Raw genomic sequence first — 24908 nt, 5'->3', positions numbered from 1 at the left:
ACACGGTGAGAGACACAACAAAGCAGGAAGCAGAGGTTCCCATTGCCTCCTAGAGAAGACGGGCAAGACAGTGAGCTGGCACGACAGGCATGCGCAGCAAGCTGATGCAACAAGATGATGCAGCAAGGGACACAGAAGGAAGAACACTATGAGAGACAGAAAAAGCTGGGACCGGAGGTGCTTAGGCGATTAGATGCCTCCTTCCCACATCAGAGGTCCTGGTGCCTTTTAAAGAAACAAAGAAGATGAACAAACACAGCAAGTGCAAACAGTGAGGGGGTGGGGAGAAATAAATAAGTAAATCGTAAGAAAAAAAAGTGCACACTCTTCACTGGTGTGTTCACATTTTCCAAAAGTCTCAGAGAAAGAGAGATAAACTCAGAAGCTTCAGGACAACAGTATTACTACAGCTCTAAAGTTACACAGATAGATCATTTGCCTTTTAGAAAGGATAGTCTGTAAACTAAAACGTTAAGCCATTATTGGTTGGTACTCCCCCGTTTATCTTTAGCCACATTCTGCCTTCACACTGAATACAGATGGGGAAGATTTCAGAGTGGTTTCTAAAACGATAATCTGATCTATCAGGGAAACTTGCTGGACATAAGAATGGATATTTTGAGAAGGCCTACTCTTTATTTTTTTTTTTAGATTTTTTATTTTATTTATATTTATTTCTCTCTCCCTTCTCCTCCCCCGCCCCCGCCCTCCCGCCCCGTTGTCTGCTCTCTGTGTCCATTCACTGTGTGTTCTTCTGTGTCCGCTTGCATTCTTGTCATGCCACTCTGGGAAACTGTGTTGTTGTTTTTTGTTGTGTAATCTTGCTGCATCAGCTCTCTCTGTGTGTGGTGCCACTCCTGGGCAGGCTGTGCTTTTATTTTCGCGTGGGGTGGCTCTCCTCACAGGGCACACTCCTTGAGCGTGGGGCAGTCCTACGTGGGGGACACCCCCATGTGGCACGGCACTCCTTGTGCGCGGCAGCACTGTGCAAAGGCCTACTCTCTTTAAAAGGATATTTTTTCAAAGTTTAGATATATTTTTTAAGGCAAGTCATGTAAGGGATTTGTTTTATTGTAATTTTTTATTTGTAGATCTTACAACTATTAAAAATAAATATTGCTCATTCCATCAGTGGATCTGGTTGTAGAATTACAGATTTTATTATTTACCAGTTTACAATGATTATCAGTTTAGAAGTGGATTAGAAATATAAGCATCAGCAGTCAGTAAGCAAGGAAAAGGTGATTATCTCTGCCATTTTTCCTTTAATGTCTGTGGCATGTTCAGAATCCTTTTTTAAGAGGAAAAAGAAACATTAAACATTTCTATGATAGAGAAAGACTCTGGATTGACATAGCAATAATATAATACTCCAGAGCTTTAAAAATGTTTATTCTGAAATTTAACTTATTAAAAATCCAAAGGAAAATTTGATAATGGCAGTTTCTAAAATAAAGAACATATAGGCTATATTTTGCCTTCTAAGTTTTACGTGCAAGTCCAAAAAATAATGAGAAAAGTAAATCTAGTTTAATAACTGGAAAGATTAGTGATACTAACATTCATTTTACTGGAAAATTATTAGGGTTCTCTATAGAAACTATATGGTACTATCATATATTGACACAGAAAAACCATTAGGCATTGAGAACTTGGGTAATAGTGGAGAGTCAAGAGTAATAATAGACTGCAGATTTGTAGGTCCTGTAGACAGGCATGATGGAGGTTTGAAGCACTTAAATAGCTTCCACATAGTTGGCTGGGAGCATGCCTGTCCTGCCGGTCCTCTGTACCGTGCCATACATCCAACCTTCGTCAATAGCTTGAACGTTTACAATAGCATCTCCATCTCTGAAGGACACTTCATCCGCATCAGCAGCCATATAGTCGTAAATGGCACGGAAGATTTTCTATTTGTGGGGTGGAAGAAAAGGAAAAATATTACTTACTTGATTTGTAACAATTAACCCAAATACCTAATTGTAAGATCTCTTATGGCTTACTCCATAAATTTAAGTTGCACAGAAAAGAATGTGCAACTACCAAGAAAGTAAAAAAATAGCCCACAGAATGGTAGGAAATACTCATAAATCATATAGCATCTGGTAAGGCACTGGTATATAGAACATAAAGAAATCTTACAATTCAATAAAATAAAAAAAAAAGGAATCTGAACAAAAATTTCTCCAAAGAAATACAGATGGCTAATAAGAACATGAATGATGCTTAATGTCATTAGTCATAAAGGAAATACAAACTAGAATTGCAATGACAAAACACTTTACACATTCCAGAATGGCTATAATAAAAAAGACAGCCCAAAACAAGTATTGCCAAGGATGTGGAGAAATGGGGACCTTCAAAAGCTAGTGGGAATGTAAAATAGTAGAGCTACTTTAGAAAGCAATTTGGTAGTTCTTTAAATGTTAAATGTAGAGTTACCATATGACCCAGCAATTCCCCTCATAGATATATACCCAAAAGAAATGGAAACATATGTTCCCCCAAATTTGTACTTGAATGTTCATAGCAGTATTGTTTTAATAGCCAAAAACTGAAAATAAGCCAAATGTTCACCAGCTGATGTATGGATAAAATGCAGTCTATCCATATGATGGAATATTATTTGTTAATAAAAAGGAATGAAATACTGATACATATACAACATGGATGAACTCAAAACATTAAGTAAAAGAAGCCCACCGCCGCCACCACCACCACAACACATATTATGATTCCACTTACATGAAATGTCCTAAACAGGCAAACGTATAGAGAAGGAAAGTAGATTATTGGTTGCTAGGGTCAGTATGGGAATGGGGTTGGGGAGTGGCTGCTGGTGAGAAGAAGGATTTTTTTAGGGTGTTGAAAATATGTTAAAATTAGACTTAGGTAATTGTTGAACAACTCTAAATAAACTGAAAACCATTCAATTGTACATTTTAAATTATGAACTTAATAGTATTTTAATTATATACCAATAAAGCTGTCTATGTGTATAAATATATATGTGTGCATGTGTTTTCAACATACAGAGAAACAAGAGTGTGTTGATTTTATTTATGGCTTTTTTTTTGTCCCTTGTACTAGGTCAATCTTGCATTCTGGAGCAGAAGAATTTGAAAAACCATAGCAATGTTGTGTATCATTTCCTATGTAGGGAATTTGGGTGGATACTAGTAGTAAATGTTTCTAAAAGCTACACTTTAATGTTAAAAAAAAGTTCTGGTTAGCAATTTGGATATATAAATAATAAAAAGTGAAAATACCCAAAGTTTCCTCATAAGAGCAGCCACTGGTTAGCAATTTGGTACATAACCTATATATTTTACCTTGCATTTTAGAAATATATGTATATTCACATTCACAGTTTTTTTCCCCTGCATAAACAGAAGAATACTGTAAATACTCTGATTTGTTCTTTCCATTTAACATAACTTGGAGATCTTCCCATATAAATATGCATAGTCAATCTCATTCTTTGCTGCAGAGAATTCTACACTTTAGTAATACCATAAACTAGCAATTTCCATTTAGCTAGATATTTACTAGTAATTTTTAAAAATATCCTAGTGTTATTAGGATAGTAATAAATATCCTAGTGTTTATCTTTGGGCAAATATTCTGAAGAAAAAGCTTTTAAAGATGGAAGTTTCAGGTGAAATGGTATGCATGTTTAATTTTTTTTTTTTTGATTTGCTATTCTAATGTTCTATTATGGTACTTTATTATTGTTTTAATTGCATAATTCTGGTTATTTGTCATGGTAAACACCTTTTATTTGTTTACCATTTTGATTTCTTTTGTTGTAAATTATCTATTCATACTCTTTCAGGTCTTATTTTGGTGGATAAGGTAGTTTGTCATTAAATTTAAGAAGTATGAAGCACTCCAAAAATCAATCTTTTTATGTATATTGTAAATATTTTCCCCCAGTATGATGTGTGTGTGTTTTGTCACAGAAATATTTAAAATTTTATGGTCGAATCCATCTTTTCTTTTACACTTCTAGATTTTGGAACTTGCTTAGGAAGTCTTTCCCTAACCACTTATTAAAAAAATAGCCTCTGTTTTTCTATAGTACTTTTACAGTTTTGTTTTTTGCATTTAGATCTTTGGGACATCTGCAATTTAAATATGCTTTGATATTATAGCCAATTTTATTACATATTTTTCATTAAATGGATATCTTATCCCAAGTCATATAATTATTAAATAATTCCTTTCCTTCAGATTTGTAATTCTTGTCGGGTCCATTTTTAGATTTGATCTTTTTTTAAATCTATTCCCATACCAAATCCATATTTAGTTATGATGGCTTTATAATATTTACTCTTCAATAGGTAAGTTCTTTCCTATTGCCATTTTTCAAAATTTGCCTGGTTATGCATGCATATTTACTCTTTCAAATGAATTTTAGGATTAACATGCACATTTCAAAATAAAAATGCCCTTGGAGTTTTGATAAGAATTGCCTTCCAATTTTTAATTTACTTCAGGAGAAATGACTACTTTACAATATTTCTTTCCTGAAGTATAAAGATTCCCAACACTTATTTAGGTCTTTTATTTGCTTTTGCAAAGATAGTTTTCCTTATCTAAATATTATTCATTACCAGTTCAGTTTATTTTTAAAGTGATATGTTTTCTAATGGCATTGTGAATAGGATCCAGGGTTTTAAAACAGCCTGGTGAGTTGTGAATATGATTTGCTTACCTTTTTAGAATATATTAATAGGAGAGACCTAAAATATGTCATGTAGATATGTGTTCATATATGGGTATATATATGTACATTCTTGGAGAATAATTCCAAGCAATAAATGTTTTAATTTAAGATAGTGGGTGGTATTGATGAGCCAAAACTGATGCTTTGGTTTTTTGTTAAATCATTGCATTTTAATAAATTTACTTGGTTTTGATAGGGAAGGCTTTCTGATATTACTGTTAACATGAGATGTAGAAAAAGAACATTATAAATCATAAAGACTTGGTTCAAAAGAAATAAAGAAAAAGACTGAAATACCTATAATTGGTGTTGAAAATATAAACAAATAAGGATGATTTGAGTAAAATATTTCTTATTTACTTACTCCAGCAGTAGATGGATGAGATGGGATAGAAGATACTGTTGTCTGTTGGGTAGCAACTGAAGATGATCGTTGTTGCGGGAGTTCAGTGGTTTTTGCATGTTTGTAAGCTGAAAGGGAGGGAAAAATAGTTTATAAGGAGAAAACATGGATATACATAATTTAATATCTGTGTTTAGCAGCTGAGCAGAGTTATCTCTTCCACAACTTAAAAGAATGATTTTCAAAAAACAATGGCCTAATAAATATTAGTTAATGAAAGTGGTCTTCCACAATTCTAGTATTTTTTCATTAAAATAAAAGACCCAGATTTTTCTCATTTCTTTTTTTTTTTTTTTTAACTCAACGGCTATTACAGCTCTCTCTATCCAAGTCAGCATCATCCCCTTGTACCTGCTGCAGCTGTGGAGAAGACACCCCCATCACTGTAGGTGGAGAGGTGGTGGACAGCCGTTTCTGAGTGCTCAGACTTCTCCTCGCCCCCACTGATGCTCAGAGCACTGGCAGAGCGTGACTGCTCCCGGTTACGGCGCTGAGCTTGGACTGAGGGTAATGGGATTGGGAGAGGAAGAAGAGATGAAAATTACACAGTAGTAAACCCTACGTAATTGGATCCTCCCTCCCCCCCACCCCAAGCATAGTTTTAGGTGGTTTTCCATAGATTAAATGCTCACAACTCTTGATGCACAGTTATCCTCATTTTACAGATGAGAGCTTAGGTATATCACTGAAGGTCATGTAACAGGTTAGTGGTACAACCTTCACTATTACTCTTACCCATTTTCTGCCTCACTGAGATCAACAGATAGTAATATTCACATTCAACTCTACCTGCACCTTCTCCAGAAAGTCTTCCCTAACTTCGAGATTAATTTAGATGCTCTTTCTCTATATTCCCACAATACTGGGTGCAGACCTTTAAAACTATACATCAGGATCACTGATTTACTTGTCTCTCTTCATCACTAAACTATAGTATAAACCCTTTGAGGACTGGCAGCATGTATTATACTTTTGAACTTGAACAGAGATCAAATAGTTGTGCATCCTGTTTTGTTGAATGAATATTCTTCCCCAACACAAAAAAGCTCAGAACATAGCTGTGGTTCAAATCCAATCTCTTCCCTTTGCCTATGCATTTTTTTTTCATTATTTCCCCAATAAAAAGATTTACTACCTTGTTTACTTTAGGAAAAATTAAAGAAATGATGATAATGGGGACTAAAGGAGATATGCTCTGAAGCAGTGAAACAAAATCTTTTTCAAACTTGAACTGGTCTAGAAAATGATTTTGGCCCTCTAGTTAAGTTGGTGTTTCATGTTGAATGGGAGACTCAGAAAAGTGAATACCCTAGAAAACTTCAAAACCTAAGAGTCATAGATTTTAACCCAATGACTGGTGATATTTATGTCAGCCTGTAAGCATTTTTGGCATAACATACCATTAATCATGTGTAAGCTTCGGGACTGAATGTTGTCTTCTGCCGGATCATAGTCAAAAACTGAGCCAGGGTTAGTACGCCAGACACGTAAACCTGAAAATGAAGCGAACGATCAGAAAAGGTGCTCTTGGACCCTTCCAAAGCTTGGAAACCAAGGCATGAATTTAAACAACAAAAGCATGATTGGATAACACTGATTTCTCTTAGGTTCTAGTCATGTCTGCTCCTCAGAGGACCACAAAGCCTAGGTGGAATCAATGGCCAGCGTTGCCAACTGAAATTATGGGGGTTTTCTTTTATACCCAATGAGTAGACCTCTCTTTTATACCCAATGAGTAGACCTTGTGAGGTCCTTTATCCTTTGCCTTGATGTAGATTATGTCACTTTTGTTCTTCTGTCCACCTTTAATTTGATTTTAAGTTCATTTTCCCCCACCTAGGCTTCAAATACCTGTAATAGTTTCCTGGTCCTGGTCATTCCGTTTTTGTTCCATTTCTACCACTTTTCTCTGAATACCTCGGTAGTTAATGTCACTGAAGTCCTGGGTGTTCTTTTTCACTCGTTCAGTGATAGGGTCTGTCACCACTGGTGTGAAGCAACCTTTGTGTTTCTCAAAGTCTTCATGGTATTTCACCTGGAATTTCATGAATTTGCTTTAGGAAGGCAGGATGCGGTGACCCTTTCTGTTTTTATATGTTACAACCGGCCAGCCTACCACGCCTGAAGAATCCTCGACTCACCGTTGAGATGTGGCGTTGGGTCTCCCTCACCCGTCTCATCTCCGGGGTATCCAGGACATAGGCAGCTTTGCCTTGGACTTGTTTCCGGAAGCTATCCGAATATAGAACCTGATGGAGGAGACACCATGAGTGAGTACGCGCCGCTGTCCTAATTCTGAAGCCTCCAAACCTTTCCAGCAGGGAGAGATGAAAGTTGCCGGTGAGGCGAGCTTGAGTCAACTGAAGGGACCCAGGACGAGGGGTTAGCGTGAGGACAGAAAGGGTTCCCGCCAGAAAAGAAAGGACTTGGTTTTGACTTTGAAAATATAATTTTCATTTTCAAAGTAGAGTGGGCACAGTATAATTTTGAAAGGAAAAGGGAAAAAGTGGCCTTTTGAATTTGCTTGGAATTGTAGTACCAGCACCAGAATAGTCTATGGTATTTAGCACTAAATATGATAATGAAGAGATTTTGAAAGAGCTATGCTTTAAAACAAGTGATTGTTTTCTTAGGTTTTTGTCCAGATTACACACACTAACATACTAACACAGAAATGAAGGTCCTCCAGACACTAAAAACCAAAAATATCAAAGCCAAAGAAGGTACTCATTTCAGAGTATTATCTGTTTCATGGAGTACCTTAAACATAGAGGTGAGGAAATTAAAGGGTGTTAGGAAGTCAATTTGTTACAGTTGATTATGTAAAACTACATAAAGTAAAATGGGTAAAGTGTGAAATGAATTGGGAGAAACAATATTGGCAATTGACATGTCTTAGCTGTGTTAATTTTAGTGTAGATTTTCAGTTGAATAAGAAAGTGCCCATTTTTATGATATTAAAACATTATTTTCTAAGTTGTTTCACTACTCCTTTTACTCCTAAAAAATACCGAGCTAATGTTTTCTTGGTTGCGCTTAGCTCTTTCCATCTCAGGAGTAACAGGTGTTGAAGTTGCTTTTCTCATATTTTCTTTGTACAATACCTAGAGGAGCCAAGAGAACATCCAGATATCAGAGAGCAGAAAATCTGTTCAGAAAACCATCTTTTAGTTGGGGTTATAGCTCAAGTATATCACACTCTATAAGAAACACCTCAGGAAGAGAAAGCCATTAAAATGTTATTGTATAAAGCAAAATATTAAGGAAGAAGTAAACCAGTTTGAGGTGATGGGTTGGTTTTGTTGACTTTTAAGTGGGCAAAGAATTTTAAAAGATACACAAAAGTTTTGAAAAAAAACTGTGAGATAAATTAGTAGTATAACCATGTTTGCCAGGCTTGTTAAAATTTTAAACATTTCTTTTTCCTGTCTGAAATACCGAGCTAAAGTTTTCTTGATTGCGTTTGACTCTTTCCATCTCGGGAGTAAAGGGTGTGGGGGTCGCTTTCCCCAGGTTCTCTTTGTATAACACCTGTGAGATACAAAGTTGTATCCAAAAGTCACGTGGAGGCAATATTCAGGTTATTAAACTGAAGCAATTTGGAGGGAAAAACTATATGCTTAATTGACTACTATTAGTGATAACAGCTCTCACGAAGAAAGCTTTAAAAATAGTTAATGGCAATGTAAGTGTAGTACGATCTTTAGAAGAGACTGAAATGTAACACATTCTGTTTTTAACGTGGGATGGGGTTAGGAGCAGCCAAACTGCAGGGGTTACTTTGCAAAATCAAAAGCACTTTTGTTTTTTGGAGACAATACCGAGCTAATGTTTTCTTGATTGCGTTTGACTCTCTGCATCTCTGGAGTGACAGGGGTTGGGGTGGCTTTCCCCACATTTTCTTTGTACAAAACCTATGTGAGTCCAATGGATCCAAAAACCCAAAAAGAAAAACAGAATTAAAATTACAAAGATTTAAAAGAACACATAACTTTTTATGAGGATCGGGTTGTCAAACTATTTGAGAAGTAAGGGGTGATGGAAGGGTATATGCTTCTAAAGGCAGTTTAATGTAGTAATAACAAGACACACATTTCTAGAGCAGGACTGTGCCCTGAAATCCTTGCAGACTGCAAAAGAGGACTGCAGGGATTCCGAAAGGGACCAGCAGTCACCCTTATTTTATCTCTAGTCTATGAAAGATGAGAACCTGACAGGTAATCTAAACTGCAGTTACAGGCATGGGACCGAATATACTAAGAAGGTCAGGCCTGCAACTAGTTACTGGACACTTTTTCAGGACTTAAACTAATACAGACCTACCAGTGAAGTTGTAAGCTCTCGAGCAAGACAAGGGATTTTCCCAACCCTTTCTCCTTGCCCTTATCATCTGTGCGTTGCCTCTTGCTTCAGTATAACAGCAAACATGTCAGTGAGGAAAAAGTGTTTTTGACACTTTTATGACAAATCATTAGGAAACATAGTAACACATCATGACGAATCCTCAACCTCAGTGTCTCCACTCAGTGTCATTCTTGGAAACACTGGCAGTTTGGGAAATGGCATTCAAGAAGAACAATTCTGCTGTCTGTTTCTCTGGACAGCAAGATCAGCAGCAGCATCTGAGAACTTGTTAGAAATGCAAATTATCTGACCCCAGAGAGTTTGAATAAGAAACTCTAGGGGCAGAATCCAGCAATGTGGTTTAAGAAATCATCCAGGCAATTCTGAAGCATGCTAAATTTTGAGGCTTGTGCTCCAGTGTTGGAGAAACTTGAAGAGACAGTGTAAATTGCACTACATTAACTAACTTATTTACTAAAATAATATCCACACGAACCCCAATGCCCTGGTAATCAGTCCTTTATAAATATATGCAATATTTCAAGGAACAGCTTATAGGAAATGGTTTACTAAAGTTAGCAGTTAAAGAACATGATCAAGCAAAAGAACAAACCTAAAATTGGTAAAACAAAAAGCAGTCCTATTGACACTTTACTTTTTAAGTAAGTAGATAACCAAATGTCAAAACCACTCCTGGGTCTTAATTTATGTCTTTATCCTTGAAGGAGATGACCAAAGTTTATTTTCCCCCAAGGTCTCGTTGTCCAAATCTGACGGATCAAATCAGAACTAAAGCCATAAATGCAAAATCACAATTAAAGCATAATCCCAATGTTCCGGAAAAAGCCCCGTTCTTACATGTCCGATGCCAACCCACACATCCCCATCCAAAATTTCATGAGTATGTCAAACAAAGAGACCTTGGGGGTGGTGGATAGAGGGTAGGTTGGGGGATGAGCAAAAGGATGCTTTATAGGAAAATCTGTTACTGCCTGATATTAGAACTTCAAATTATGGACTGAAGCCGTGTTATTACAGGGTTAAGGCTGGGAGCAGCCCCATAGGAAGAAGGATGAATGTGGTAAAGAAATTCACAAAATTCAAGTTGTCTTTAAAGAGTAGGATTAATATGTATTATTTTAAATCATTAAAGTAGTAGGTTTTTTGTGTTTTTTTTTCTTGCCAAAGTACCGAGCTAATATTTTCTTGATTGTGTTTGACTCTCTCCATCTCTGGAGTGACAGGTAAAGGGGTTCCCTTGCCCATGTTTTCTTTGTACAACACCTGTGTGATGAGAAAGCATCCAGAAAAACAATCGTAAATAACATGTTGTTTGTTGTAAAGTTTTAAAGTATGAGTTCAACTTCCTTGTTACAAACTGGCACAGTATTCCAAGGAGCCAGGAGTTACACGGTGGCAAAATGCCCACTCTAACGGAAGCCATCATTAGGATGGGGCAATTGCTCCCCTCTAGGGCAGCAGGCCCTCAACTGCTGGCGGAAGGCCAGGGAAAGGCTGAGTTCTGGATTTTTTTTCTCCCATTTCTATGAGCATGGTACCTCCCCACAAATCACATGGCCATTGTTAGAAATTGATTTTGTTGTCAAAACAAAGTAAAAGACATTTTTTCTAAATGCTTAAAAATATCAGATGAAATAAGAATCAGGATGAACTGAAATAAAACATAGAATCCATAGTAATATGTCCTATAGGAATAAGAAGGTGTGTCCTTTTGCTAAGTTACCTTAGAAGCAAAGGACAGGACGTAGGTTTAAAAAAAGAAGAGTTAAGAATCAATATAATTATGAGGTTAAATAACATTTTTCCCCCTTTCTTTCCAAAATACCGAGCTAACGTTTTCTTGATTGTGTTTGACTCTCTGCATCTCAGGTGTGATGGGGATTGGGATTCCTGTCCCCAGGTTTTCTTTGTATAGCACCTGTATAATAGGAAAGTAGCCAGAACAGAAAAAGCAATCAATCACTTTTCCCCTTTGGGGCAGGTGAGGGATGGGAGAGGAGGTAGGAAGAGAAGGGAGTTAGAGGAAGGAAAATACCAGCAGCTGTAAGACCCAAACTGTATGATCCCAAAGATATCCTTAAAAACGAGGGATGCAGGAAAGAGCAGTGAAAATAAGAAATATGAAAAGAAAGTTTTGTTATTGTTGTTTGAACTAATCTCTGCAGGACCAAGCAACGAAGAACACCATGGAAAGGAACAATTAGTCTTCTCCAGCTTATTATGAGGAGGGAAAAATAAAAAAGGGCAAGAGGTAGAAACAAGGAAGTTATTTTTGAATTGGAAATATTAATAAATAAAATGTTAATAAATAAAAGGATGTTGGGTTTGTAAACATTGTTTATATGAAGATAACATACACACAAACCTTCTTTTGTTGACTTTCAAAAGAAGTCAAAGTACTTAATTTTTAGTTTGGGTGAAGATGTTGGGAGAAATTCTTTCTAATGCAAAAGAAAAGGAACGACGAGATGCTAGGAAAAAAAACAAACCTACAAATATTTGTACAAATCCAGTAGAGACAGAGAAGGTTAGAATAGGAAATAAGGACAACAGTCTGACCATTGCTAATAAATCTTTGTAAGCTCTAGGGTCAGTTTGCCAAAGCAGGATAAATGTGGGGGCTTAGACACTGAGAGTGTAAAGCTGAAATATAATACTGAATATTTAAATTACTCAACTTATTTTATTTTATTAATGCTCAAGCAAAATAGGGAGACTGATTCACAGGAAAAAGCAGCATTATTTGTGAACAAGATGTGTGTCAAATATTTTATTGGGATAAGTTGATTAGATTTAAAATCTAGCCATTAATCTTTTTAAAAAGTTTATAAAATAGTTAAAGGGTGTTTTCTCCCCCCTTCTTTTAAATACCGAGCTAAAGTTTTCTTGATTGTGTTTGACTCTCTGCATCTCAGGTGTGATGGGGATTGGGATTCCTGTCCCCAGGTTTTCTTTGTATAGCACCTGTATAATAGGAAAGTAGCCAGAACAGAAAAAGCAATCAATCACTTTCCCCCTTTGGGGCAGGTGAGGGATGGGAGAGGAGGTAGGAAGAGAAGGGAGTTAGAGGAAGGAAAATACCAGCAGCTGTAAGACCCAAACTGTACGATCCCAAAGATATCCTTAAAAGCGAGGGATGCAGGAAAGAGCAGTGAAAATAAGAAATATGAAAAGAAAGTTTTGTTATTGTTGTTTGAACTAATCTCTGCAGGACTGAGCAACGAAGAACGCCATGAAAAGGAACAATTAGTCTTCTCCAGCTTATTATGAGGAGGGAAAAATAAAAAAGGGCAGGAGATAGAAACAAAACCAAGGAAGTTATTTCCAAATAGGAAATGTTATTAAAAAATGACATAAGGATGTTGGGTTTGTAAACATTGTTTATATGAAGATAACATACAAACCTTCTTTTGTTAACTTTCAAAAGAAGTCAAAGTACTTAATTTTTAGTTTTGGTGAAGATGTTGGGAGGAATTATTTTTAACGCAAAAGAAAAGGAACGACAAGATGCTAGGGAAAAAAACACCCAACAAAGTTTTTTTGTACAAATACCGGTAGAGACAGAGAAGGTTAGAATAGGAAATAAGGACAACAGTTTGACCATTGCTAATAAACCTTTGTAAGCTCTAGGTTCAGTTTGCCAAAGCAGGATAAATGTGGGTGCTTAGACACAGAGAATGTTAAGCTGAAATATAATACTAAACACTTAAATTACTCAAATTATTTTATTTTATTAATGCTCAACCAAAATAGGGAAACTGATTCATAGGAAAAAGCAGCATTATGTTGTGAATAAGATGCGTGTCAAATATTTTATTGGGATAAGTTGATTAGATTTAAATCTAGCCATTAATCTTTTTAAAAAGTTTATAAAATAGTTAAGGGGTTTGTTTGTTTTTTCCCTTCTTTTAAATACCGAACTAAAGTTTTCTTGATTGTGTTTGACTCTCTCCATCTCTGGAGTGATGGGAATTGGAATTCCTTTCCCGAGGTTTTCTTTATACAACACCTGTATAACACAAGAAAGCATCCAGGAAAAACAACAGTCAAAGTGGTCCTTTCATCTACCTGGTAGGGAACCTACTGGGAGACCAGAGACCTCAGACAAGAAAGACATTCACAAGGTCAACACTTCTTTTCAAGCACAGATCTGAACACATTCCACTTTTCTGTACCTGAAGTGCCAGTGCATTTGATACTCAACTTTTTACTCCAACCTGTCTATATAAATATTTATTTCCTGTGCTATGAATTGAGGGAATAAATCTACAAATGATTTCACAAAAGCACCAAATGCCTATGTACAATAGAAAAAAAAGTTTTAAATCATTATAGGTTGGGAAATATTTTTCTTATATAGAATGTTTAGCAGTATAACATATTTAAAACCTGGGCCAGATCTATGCAATATGGCAAAATTGGTCTTTATTAATTCAAGTTGTAGAGATAGTCTACAATACTACTATCATTGTTTTAATATATGCCACTGTTTATTTCCCACAGCATCTAAAACAGCTCTATGTACCACCTCACAATTTTGCCTAAATGTATCCTGTGCATAAACTGACTCAAATGGTCACTATATATAAAAAGAAATTGTCCAGGACCATCAGGATATTAAAGTGTTCAAACACTTGAAAACAATAACACTCTGTCTCTAATAGAGAAGAAAATAATTGAAAAATAATTTTGAAAAATAATGCAATCCTATTAAAAAAAGGAATAATAATAAAACCACAGAGAAAACAGTGAATAAAACATTGTAAAAGACACACTAACTTACACAGAAAATTAAACAAAATGAAAGGTGGTTAGTAAATAGTAATTAAACATAAAGGAAAACAAAACAAAACAAAGACACTGGGACCAGAGAAAGTTACTGATCTAATTATGTGAAAGAATAATTTCATAGTCTGGGTAAAAAAAGAGTTCTTCAGCAAAAACATTATTAATAAAAATAAAATAACATCACATATAAACTCGAGGTCTGATTTATGTGTTAAAAAATATCAGAAGGATGGAATTTTTATTCATGAAATGGTCTGGGATATCAAAATGAGATTGCTTTTGGCTCTAATATGAATGATTTTCTTTCTCAATGCTGCTGCTTAACCAGATGGGATCTATTTCAAGGTGAACCTTGTTCTCAAGCAAAAGCCACTATCTCTACATCTGGACTTAGTCCTTTATCTTTTCTTACCATGCTAATCCAGAAACACCTAACACTACTACTAATAAAAAGGTCCAAGTAAATAATCACTTGGTGGTTTTGTTGGAAATCAATTAACTTCAAAAGTCCCAGCAGTAACATAAAAGGTGGAAAGAGAAGGAAAGGAAAAAATTAAAAGTTTTAAGGGACTATTATAGAAAAAAAAATAGAACATTAGAATCAAATGGTGAGTAACAATCTGAAAAAAGGAAGGATTTAAATGGTGAGATTAAAAGAGAATTTGTTAAATTGATTATTTAAGAAGGACTAATAGTGAGGTTTTTTTATAGACGTTATTATTTTTAATATGTTGTTAAAGGGAGCTTTCTCCCAAATACCGAGCTAAAGTTCTCTTGATTGCGTTTGACTCGCTCCATCTCAGGAGTGACAGGTAAAGGGGTCCCCTTGCTCAAGTTCTCTTTGTACAATATCTGTGTGCACAAAATCAACAATCAAATCAGCCTGGACACATCTTTTTCCAAAACTTAACTTTTAAAAGAGTCTCTCAAAGTATGTGTGTTGTTGCTCTATGATAAAGTAAAGTAGACTGAAATAATTTAAAGAGACAGAGCAGCTATAGACCACCTTGGGACACTTATTCACACCAAGTCTGATGTCTGTCTCTAAGTGGCATTATACACACAGCTGCTGTGCGCAGGAGCAGCTTGACTTCTGTAGGCCTTCTCTCGAAGAAGGCAGGAGGATTAGGTCTTGTCAAAAAGTTCAAGCTAATTGAAGGTAATATCCACTATGAGCTGTTGGTAACACTAAATTAGGGAATCAAAAAAAGAAAGAGAGTTTGGGGAATAAAACAGATATTAACCAGTATTACTAATAAATACTAAAACCTAAATAAATACTAGCTTTTCAATGGTCTGAAAATACTTGAAAGGAAAACCTATTTATATCTTGCATGACATACAAAAACTAGCTGAGACCAGTAAATTTATATTTCTGAGTTACTATGAATTGCTATGTTGGCTTTTGAATCACATTCTTTTAAGAAAAGCTATTAAAAAAAAAGAAAAAAAAACCAAAAAAAAAAAAAGAGAGAAAATCTACAAACTGAAGGAATATATCAAACATAGCCATAATAAACACAAATAAAATTCTTATTAACATTCGCCTTTTGAAGGGCTGTTAGATTTTACTTTTGACTTGTGCCACACCAGTTAGAAACACCTACAGTTATTAAAGGAGGACTGGAGGAAGAAGACACCAAGTGTTACCGGTTTTTAAGGAAAGTGATAAATATCTATGTTTTAGGGAAAACACTGTTAAAATTTCACACCAGAACTAAAGTGGATACTAAATTAGATTGGGGTTGAAAACTGAGGTAATATTTGGTATCATTATTTTCATTATATGAATTTAGTAATTTCACAGGAAGAAAATCAAATGTTTGTAATGGGTTAAAATATCATTTTAAGTAAAAATTAAGGGAGGTTTTTTTGCCCCCAGAGAAATACCGAGCTAAAGTTCTCTTGATTGCGTTTGACTCTCTCCATCTCTGGAGTCATAGGTGTTGGGGTTCCTGTCCCCAAATTTTCTTTGTACAAAACCTGTGAGATGCAAGAAAGTACCCAGAAGACACTCAAAACAAGCACCAAGAGTAAGGAAGGGAGGAAATTATGGAGAAAGGGAGTGTGAGGAGGGGGTTTTTTAGTGAGCAATATTTAGTAAGGATAATTCTTTTACTTTTTACTTCCCAATTCTAGTGATGAACTCTATGATGCTAATTACGGGAACCAAAATTACAACGGAAAGCACTGGTTACAGTATATGAGTATAAAGATGAAGTATCTCGTGTTAATGCTGCTCACACTACAGTTCAGGTCTAGGGACTCACACGTGTCAATTGCTGAAAATGTTCAAGTGCAATCAGAAAAGTGAGTCGCGTTGTGTAAGTTCAGATGATTTTGGTCAGGTAATAACACACAACCCTCCACCCTACACACACACACACACACACACACACACAATTGTTAAGGTGTTACTTTTTAAAAGAGGATGATGGGTTATGCTAGTCAATTTTTTATGGGATAGGGTTTTTTATTTGATAGATTTGTAAATACCGAGCTAAAGTTCTCTTGATTGCGTCTGACTCTCTCAATCTCTGGAGTGACAGGAGTTGGAATTCCTGTTCCCAAGTTTTCTTTATACATAACCTGTAGAAGATAATTAGAATACCCAGAAAGGTAAAATGGCCACGAATCCTTTTGATTACAGTTTCATGTGGGCTATTTGTTAGAAACTCATTTGTACCATAAAAACAATCTAGCTTTCCAATATGATACTTAAGGAATACGGAAAAGAAATTGCATAAAGGTTTGTGTTCTCTCTTTAAAAATAGTTATCTTACTTCCCTGAACGCTGGCTACCAAATTACACACTTTCTATAGTCAAAACTCAGTACACTGCTAAAATGCATTCAGTAGTGATAATAAATTTAATTAACCATTTTATAATTCCTAATTAGTGACTTGAGTATAGTAGGTTTTCAGTAGATTTGTCCTTAATAAACAGGTCTTTGGTTTCTGATTTTTCTAGTCACAGGATACTTTATTCCTTCAGGGTTATTGAGAGTTTTGCTCATTTTGCATTTTCTAATGAAAATTCCTAAGGGGCTCCTTGTTTATAAGTGAGGAGACTTAACAGTTTGTTTTTCAGTAAGGGCTTCTTTCCCTGACATTTTTACTGACAATTGCTGGATCATATACACTAGTGTTTTTCAATTGGGGGGAATCCCTACTTTTTAGAGTTAGTATCAAAGGGTGGTAAAATTGACTGAAAGGTTAAACGTCCTTCATGCCTGAGCTTCTTGCCTCCTTCCCTGTTAATATTAAGAATTTCCAGTCTTCGTTCTTTTTAAATGGATGAGTTCTAAGAAGTATAAGAGGGTGGGAAGAGTCATGAAAAACCTAGGGGTTTGTGTCACAGATTAGTTCTTAAAATTAGTAACAAACTAGTGGTGACATTTTTGTCTTGCTAGGAAATATTAGGAATCTTTAAAAATCTACCAACTTGGTAACAAAGTTGTGTTTCTCTACCTTGATCCACCTCCCCTCCACCCCAGGGAGGCTGCAGAACTGATCACGGACAACAGAACAGCAAAACCAGAGGAAGGCAAGAAGGGCAAGCAAATGTCACAAGGGAGCCACCAGCTAGTTTTCCTGGGTTAGTGGGCACAAAGCTGTAAATGAAGTCTAAATCCTAAATGAAATCCTAAATGAAATCCGGACCATAAGCAGGGAGTGAAAAAGGAATAAGATCTAAATGACAGGAATGACCTACAAGAGGAATAGCAAGTATCTCCTAATGGACATCAAATAAGAGTTCATTCCCTCTGCCACCAAGGGAACCCTAAGACCGAGCTCCTCACCTGTCATGATCAGCAAAGAGTCCCCCAACTTCCCATCATGCCTGGCTAGTAGCTAGCTGCTGGTGACGGGAGAGTGGGAGGGGCAGAGGCAGAGGCACGGCCAACATGCCAGAAGGTCAGGAGACCTGCACCCTGATATTTCAGATGTGGGGATCTCCTGGCCGCCCCTCCCCACTGTCCTCATCCGTGCACACATACCTAAAATTCCTGTTAGAGAATAGGCTTCATATACTATGTCATTGTGGGCAGGTGACAGCCAGAAAAAAATAGGCACTGCGTATACAATAAGGAGAGCAGAAAATACAGGGCAAGACATCTTGAAAGGGAGGGGAGAAGGCTGCATGGACGTAAGAGCCTTCCTGAAATTTCCTATGATATATATATTTATAGAAATTACTTATATTACTTTTTATGCTTAAATGTATATGCTTTTGGTTACATACCAGAAATATTTGGTTAAATGACTATAGCCTTATTACTACTGTCAGGACATTTTACTTTCAAAACTGCAGGCATGATGATCAATCGAGAGGCTAAGACCCTGCTGCTCTTGGAGTATGTCAAACTCGAGGTTTCTTGGCTACTTTTGCAAACTGTAGTGCCCTCTTCAAAACAGAAAGAGGATTCACAACATCCCCAAGGCATGGGAAGCCCTGGTGGGAGGGAGAAGGACGAGCTACAGCTAGCCTGGCAATTGGGAGGAGACCATCACACAAAGGCATGCTGAAGTATATGCCACTACCGAGCTTATGTGCTTCTGTGTCTCCTTGACACGCTTCACTTCAGGCAGGTCAGGAATTGGAGTTCCTTGTCCAATTGCCTCCTTATATTTCACCTGCAAATATAAAAAACAAACCGGGAAATGAAAGGTATGAGTACGTGCTAGATATCCTTCCCAACGTGCATGTATGTCTCATTTTTTTAAATTCACAATTTAAATAACACAAGCTCTCTAGTGTGATAGGGTCACATTCAGATAGAGTCAGAGGAGACCAGCACTCAAGGACAACTGGTCTCTCTCCTTGACTTTGGGGGAGGGCTGGGAGGTCCATACTTAGACCAAAGCCTCTTATATTTCCCATTTCATTCCCCACAATTCATATGACCTTGGAAAGAAATGTACACATACATGGATCCAGGAGGGTTGATTCTTGACTCTAGCACATTTTACTCTCTTACAATCCTCGGTTTTCCATATCTAACCTCTCCCTCTTGAGAACTGCTACAGCCCTGAACTAAATGTGAGATGTCTCACCATGGCTCACACCATATGGTGGTATAGACCAACTGCTATTTAACCAACTTAAGCTGTTTTTTGCTGACATGTTTTGAGTGCAGCTCAGACATCAATGTAAATTGTCAAGGGGAGAGAGAAAATCTTACAGGTGGGTCTCCCATATCTTTACCGAGCTAATGTGGTCCTGGGTTTGCTTTATTCTCATCATCTCAGGTGTCTTTCCAATTGCCGTGCCTGGGGTGATATCCTCTTTGTATAACACCTGGGCATTCAGAATCAGGGAGTGTTACACAGAAGAAAGGAAACACCAGCAATTCCTAGGGAAAGTCTTGGAAGCATGGCTTCTGTGAAAACAAGACACTTGAGAAACGTTCCTAGCTAAGTGCTGGAGCACTGCACCTCATGTTGCCCACACCAGTGCGAGCGACTTGGACTATACACAACACAAACCACTTGAGATTATTGTTCCATATTAATAAGAGAAAATTAGGAAGAGTTGATTTTTTAAAAAATCCCACATCAAACACAAAATCCACTAGAGAACTGCAAAGTCAGTCAGTTATTTGGAGGAAGGCTAATAAAAGAGATCACAAACACAAAAAGAAATCCATCTGCCTGCAGGAAGACAACACATGCTACTGCTCTGAGATTAAAAAATTTAATCAGTTACTTTGTTAGCAGTTATGATCTCTGGAGTAATGATTTTGGGGCAAAGTATGGGGAAGTTTATAAATAACTGCTAGTATTTACTGGGGAGGTTAGATGTCAATTGTCTAAATTATCATGAGGCTACTATATTTTTAAAGAGGAGAATGGGATTATTAGGTTAGCATTAAGTAGAAAACAAAGAGCAAATATACCGAGCTGAAATTCTTTTGATTTTCTTTAACACGCAGTATTTCTGGTGTGTCTTGTACAACTGTAATTTTTCCTTTACTGTTTTTAAGGTCGCACTGGTATTGGAGCTATGAGAAAAGAGTAAACATCTTGTTAAGATTTCAACATTGTTGTACGTATATATTTTGTTTGTTTTATATATTTTTGTCCTATATGGTATAAAGAAAGTTAAAGTCGTATATTAAAACAAAGTCTATGCCACAATAATCATGGTCTGATAGCCAAAGAGAAATTCTTTAATATGAATTTTGTGGAGAAACTAATTTTTAAAAACCCTAAAACTTATAATGTGTCAAATTATTTATTTTTAAGTATTCCTCGTCTAGAACAAAGTTAGAAAAAGACAGATTCCACCCCAAAGGGAAATGGTGCTAGAAAGTTTACATTCAGTGTCTAGAAGCCACCAAGAAAGGAACAGTCTCTCTTTCATGCTGTGATGTGGGGTTGATGAGCCCATAGAGGACTCACACACACATTTCCTGGGGAAGGAGAAGTGCACAGCTGCTCAGCAGCCCGATTGCAGGGTGGGGTACCAAAGTGTGTGCACCCAGACGCCTCCTGCTTTCCCCACCTGATCACAGGTACAAGTGGGCTGTGTGACAAATTCAGTGAACACTTACAAGGCTGAAGTTCTTTTGGTTCTCCCGAACTCTCTGCATCTCTGGAGTATCCAAAACAGTCTCATAATACGACATGGACTTCTCCGCATCTTCCTTGTACTTTTTCTGGGAATAGAGTCCAGGAAAAAAAGAGGATGAACACTGGGCGTATGGGCCAGTGGGACCTAAAATAGCCTTTCTGGCCCAGCAGAGGGAAAGTCCTCTGTTTACTCTCCCCCTCGTTGTTTGTGCTTGCTGTCTGCTTGCTGTGTATGTTTGTTGCGTGCTGTGTCTGCTTGCCTTCTCTTTAGGAGGCACCAGCAACTGAACCTGGGACCTCCCATGTGGGAGGGAGGCACTCAATCACTTGAGCCACATCTGCTCCCTGTGTTTGTATCTCCTTGTTGCATCATCTCATTGCATCAGCTTACTGCGTCAGCCTATCATGCCAGCCTGTTGTATCAGCTTGCCTTCTTGCTCTTCTTAGGAGGCACCAGAAACTGAACCCAGGACATCCCATGTGGGAGGTGGGCGTCCAACTGCTTGAGCCACATCTGCTCCCCTGTATCTTCTTGAATGTTCAAGGAAGTTAGGAAGCTTATAAAGTAGAGCCCTCTTGGTGAGTGAGTATTACGTCTGTCCCTTCCAGCAGAACCAAGACTCAGCATTTAATAGGAAGGGAGAGGGAGGCTATTGCTGGCTCATCCACATGGGTCTCCTGCCTTAACAGCAGGAGTGAAGTGCATTACCAGGGCCTGGGGAAAACCAGCTTCAGCTGGCAACATGGAGCTTTTCACTGAGGCATAAGCAGATGTGGCTGGGTCTGTTGAGCTGCAGAACAGAATGTGTGGGCAGGCCCAGACATTGCTCCCAGAACCACCTGCTCTCTTAAAGGCAAATACTGATCTGAATTGGGAGGGAAGTTACCTGACTGGCCATATTTTAGGCCTTTTGGAACATTGGAACAGAGTCCCAGGAGAGCACACAATAGCAAAGTAACTAACAGAATCCCTGTGTGCGGGGGTTTTCCTCAAAGATCAGCAATGTCAAAAAGGCAGAAGGTAGGACTTCTGGGGAGATGGCAGATTAGAAAGAAACAGGACTCTCTCCTCACAGAAAAATATCTACAGGACAAACAGAAATGGTCTGGAAAAAAAAGTTCCAGGGTGTAGGACACCAGGGGAAGGCTGGACACCACCCAGAAGAGGGAGGGACAGGAAAGGAACCTCAACATTAAGACTGTCATTAAAGACTGAAACAAATAACGGGCTATCCTGGTGTACGAAGGACATTCTACTTTTATTCATCTCTCTATTTGTAGGAAGTGGAGGGTATCCCCCATGGGAGGCATTGGGGACATAACCTCATCTTAAAGAGGTTGATAATCCAAATGTGGCCATCTACTGTGTTTCTTCCAGATTCACATGCAGATTTTACATTGGCATTATAAGGGACTTCACATATTAAAATAATGAAATATTGATTCATTGATTATGGGTTGTATCATGTAAGAATTTTTTTACAGATTTGTTTTATTTATTTCTCCCCAGCATTTTGTTGTGTCTGTTTGTTGTGTGCTTGTCTTCCTTTTTAGGAGATTCTGGGAACTGAATCCGGGGCCTTCCATGTGGGGGGAGGTGCCTAATCACTTAAACCACCTCTGCTCCCTTTGTTGGGTCTCTCATTATGTTTTTCCTCCTTGTTTCTCTTGTTGCGGTATCTTGTTGTGTCAGCTTGCTGTCTTGCTTGTCTTTAGGACACACTGGGAACCGAATTCATGACCTCCCATTTAGTAGGCAAAAGCTCAATTGTTTGAGACACATCCACTTCCCAAGAATTCTGTAGTACCTTAAAATTCCCTATTATAATCTACTTTAATTCCTACACAGAAATCTCAACTCTGATTCAAGCTTACATTTTCTTTTTTATTGCACAAAATTGCAATTTGAAAGAACTTCGAGTACTAATGGAAGGACTTTTGTTCTTCATGATTGGGATCTGTGACTGATATTCCCATGAATGTCCTTACCTGGCTTGAAAGATTCTTGACTTGTTGGGCATGAATAATCTCCGGGGTATCAACCACAGAAGTGAAGTTAGCTTTTTCCATTTCTGCTGATTGCTTATATTTAATCTATAAGAAACACCCAGAGTGAAGTAAATGTTTACAATGTGTACAAGATTTATCAGTTTGACTAAGAGATGATCGTTATTTCTTTTCCAAGAGGATTCATTCATTTACCATTCAACAGACATCCTTTCCTATGGAGTTCATAGCTTTATACTAAAGAATGAGAGTCTGAAAGGAAGACTGAGTCCCAGCCATTGAGAGACTGCCTATCTAGTTGGGCACGGGGAAGGAGTGGGAGTAAGGAGAGAGGTAATCAATAGATAGGAAGGCATGGCTTGTGACGTAAGAGCTGGGAGAATGACAAGGAAGCAAAAGACCCATGCCAATTAGCATGAGAAAATGTAGTATTCTTAAAACTATGTTTTTAAATTTAGGCCTTGAAAGGAGGAATACCTAAAATATTCTAAGGAAAGAATTCTGGGTACCAACTGAGGAGTGTACTAACTAAGAAACAAGAGGTAATGAGGCAACATTTTTTGTGATCTATGTATCTTCAAAAAAAACCCCAAAACAACAACAACAAAAAAACGGTAATGAGGCCAGGAAGAGAGTCTGTCACAGCTCCTAGCAGCTATTTGATCTGCCAACTTCTGCCCTTTGCTCTGACTGTCCCTGGAGGCTAAAACTCAAAAAGGCAGTGGAAGCAGGCCTAGCAAAAGGGCCCCATCATTTCATTGCAATAGATTTCATTGGGCAGATGAATGCCATTGGATGCACTTGCTTGTCACTGATGAACAAGATAACAGAGGGACAACCTTGAGTCCTGATAATTGCAACTACTTTCTTGGAAGGCTGACATCTAATTGTGACACTGACCTGACTGGCAATATCAGTAGCATTCCTGGCCCTCATAAAATCGGGAGTCTCATTGGCCATGGCATTCAGGCCTCTTCCTTTGACTTCCAGCTCCAGGTCTCTCTTATATTCTTTCTATAGGAACATTAACAGAAAAAGTTACCTAACATTCACTACTAGGTAATAGATAGGCAGAATGAGTATCAGTCCACACAGAGTCCAGCTCACTTGTTCAGGTATTAATACTACTCTAGCTAGTGAGCACCTTCACCGTTCCACTTGGTGGGAAACTGACTACAGAAGTACTCTTTAGAACTTGAGGTCTCCTTTCAAAGACTTTAAGCACCTCTACTTAGAAAATGAAAGTAGAAAGCAAATTTTAAATCTGGTTTGGTCATAACTTGGCTTAAATTTGGGTACTCAGCACACCAGTGTGGTGTTTTTATTTTTTATTTAAATGTATCAAGTTAAATCAAATACTATTAGATTAATAACATTATGATAACCACTACAGAAACAACATTAAATTATCAACTCATCAGAAGTTGAGATGTATATTAATTATTAATAATCATGTTGGATATGGAATTTGAAATTCAAAAATTCTTTTTATCTTTTTTTTTGCCAGTGGAGTAACCTGACTGGGAAGGAGAAGATGGTCTCTTCACTCTACACAAGCCAGCTGGCTGAGCCTACCTCATTGAGGATATGCGTGGCGTTCTTTGCTCTTAGCATGTCGGGTGTATCCTCCATTTCATTGAGACCCTTCCCACGGATGCTTTCCTCAAGATCTTTCCTGTACTCTTTCTATATCACAAAACAAAAGCAACATGACTGACAAGGGAGTCTGTATTATTCCTCTTAGGGGAAGAGCCAAAGCACAAACCAAAAAAAAAAGCTTCCATTTTAAAACAGCTGAAAGTTTAGTAAGTAAAGATACAAATAAAGAATGACTATATGCTTCATCTGTTAAGAGTAAAGGGAAGATAAAAAACTAGAAATTAAACGCATTTTAGTAAACACAAGGATTACACATTTATTAGGTAATTGATAAAAAAATATTAGAATTAACATGAGTGATAGATTAGGTGCTTGTACCAAACACATGAAACATATGTGGGCCCAACTTGAAATCCCCAAAGTTAGGTGGTGCAATTATTT

General features: G+C 37.3%; 1 protein-coding gene across 10 annotated transcripts in view; it reads right to left on the bottom strand.

Annotated features, from left to right (window-relative positions):
- Positions 1-1025: 1025 nt before the first annotated feature.
- The window catches only part of NEB (nebulin), a 220411-nt gene continuing 196528 nt past the window's right edge, over positions 1026-24908 (bottom strand). For 2 of the 10 annotated variants that reach the window (XM_058300922.1, XM_058300921.1), the window contains exons 157-179: positions 24444-24554; positions 23769-23882; positions 22851-22955; positions 20843-20947; positions 20186-20290; positions 19495-19587; positions 18831-18923; positions 16782-16874; positions 16176-16268; positions 15045-15137; positions 13414-13506; positions 12369-12461; positions 11323-11415; positions 10668-10760; positions 8954-9046; positions 8571-8663; positions 8144-8236; positions 7274-7381; positions 6984-7167; positions 6533-6625; positions 5484-5633; positions 5094-5200; positions 1026-1910 (exon numbers count right to left, since the gene is read on the bottom strand). In XM_058300922.1, the coding sequence (XP_058156905.1) occupies positions 1737-1910; positions 5094-5200; positions 5484-5633; positions 6533-6625; positions 6984-7167; positions 7274-7381; positions 8144-8236; positions 8571-8663; positions 8954-9046; positions 10668-10760; positions 11323-11415; positions 12369-12461; positions 13414-13506; positions 15045-15137; positions 16176-16268; positions 16782-16874; positions 18831-18923; positions 19495-19587; positions 20186-20290; positions 20843-20947; positions 22851-22955; positions 23769-23882; positions 24444-24554 (2472 nt within the window). In that variant the 3' untranslated portion in view covers positions 1026-1736. The remainder of the gene's footprint in view (positions 1911-5093; positions 5201-5483; positions 5634-6532; positions 6626-6983; positions 7168-7273; positions 7382-8143; positions 8237-8570; positions 8664-8953; positions 9047-10667; positions 10761-11322; positions 11416-12368; positions 12462-13413; positions 13507-15044; positions 15138-16175; positions 16269-16781; positions 16875-18830; positions 18924-19494; positions 19588-20185; positions 20291-20842; positions 20948-22850; positions 22956-23768; positions 23883-24443; positions 24555-24908) is intronic. The other 8 variants (XM_058300925.2, XM_058300923.1, XM_058300924.1 and 5 more) reach the window with 8 other exon arrangements.

Source organism: Dasypus novemcinctus, chromosome 7 (genome assembly GCF_030445035.2).
Source record: "Dasypus novemcinctus isolate mDasNov1 chromosome 7, mDasNov1.1.hap2, whole genome shotgun sequence".
Classification (NCBI taxonomy): domain Eukaryota; kingdom Metazoa; phylum Chordata; class Mammalia; order Cingulata; family Dasypodidae; genus Dasypus; species Dasypus novemcinctus.
The sequence above is the reverse complement of the archived record's forward strand: the minus strand, read 5'-3'. Positions and strand labels throughout refer to the sequence as shown.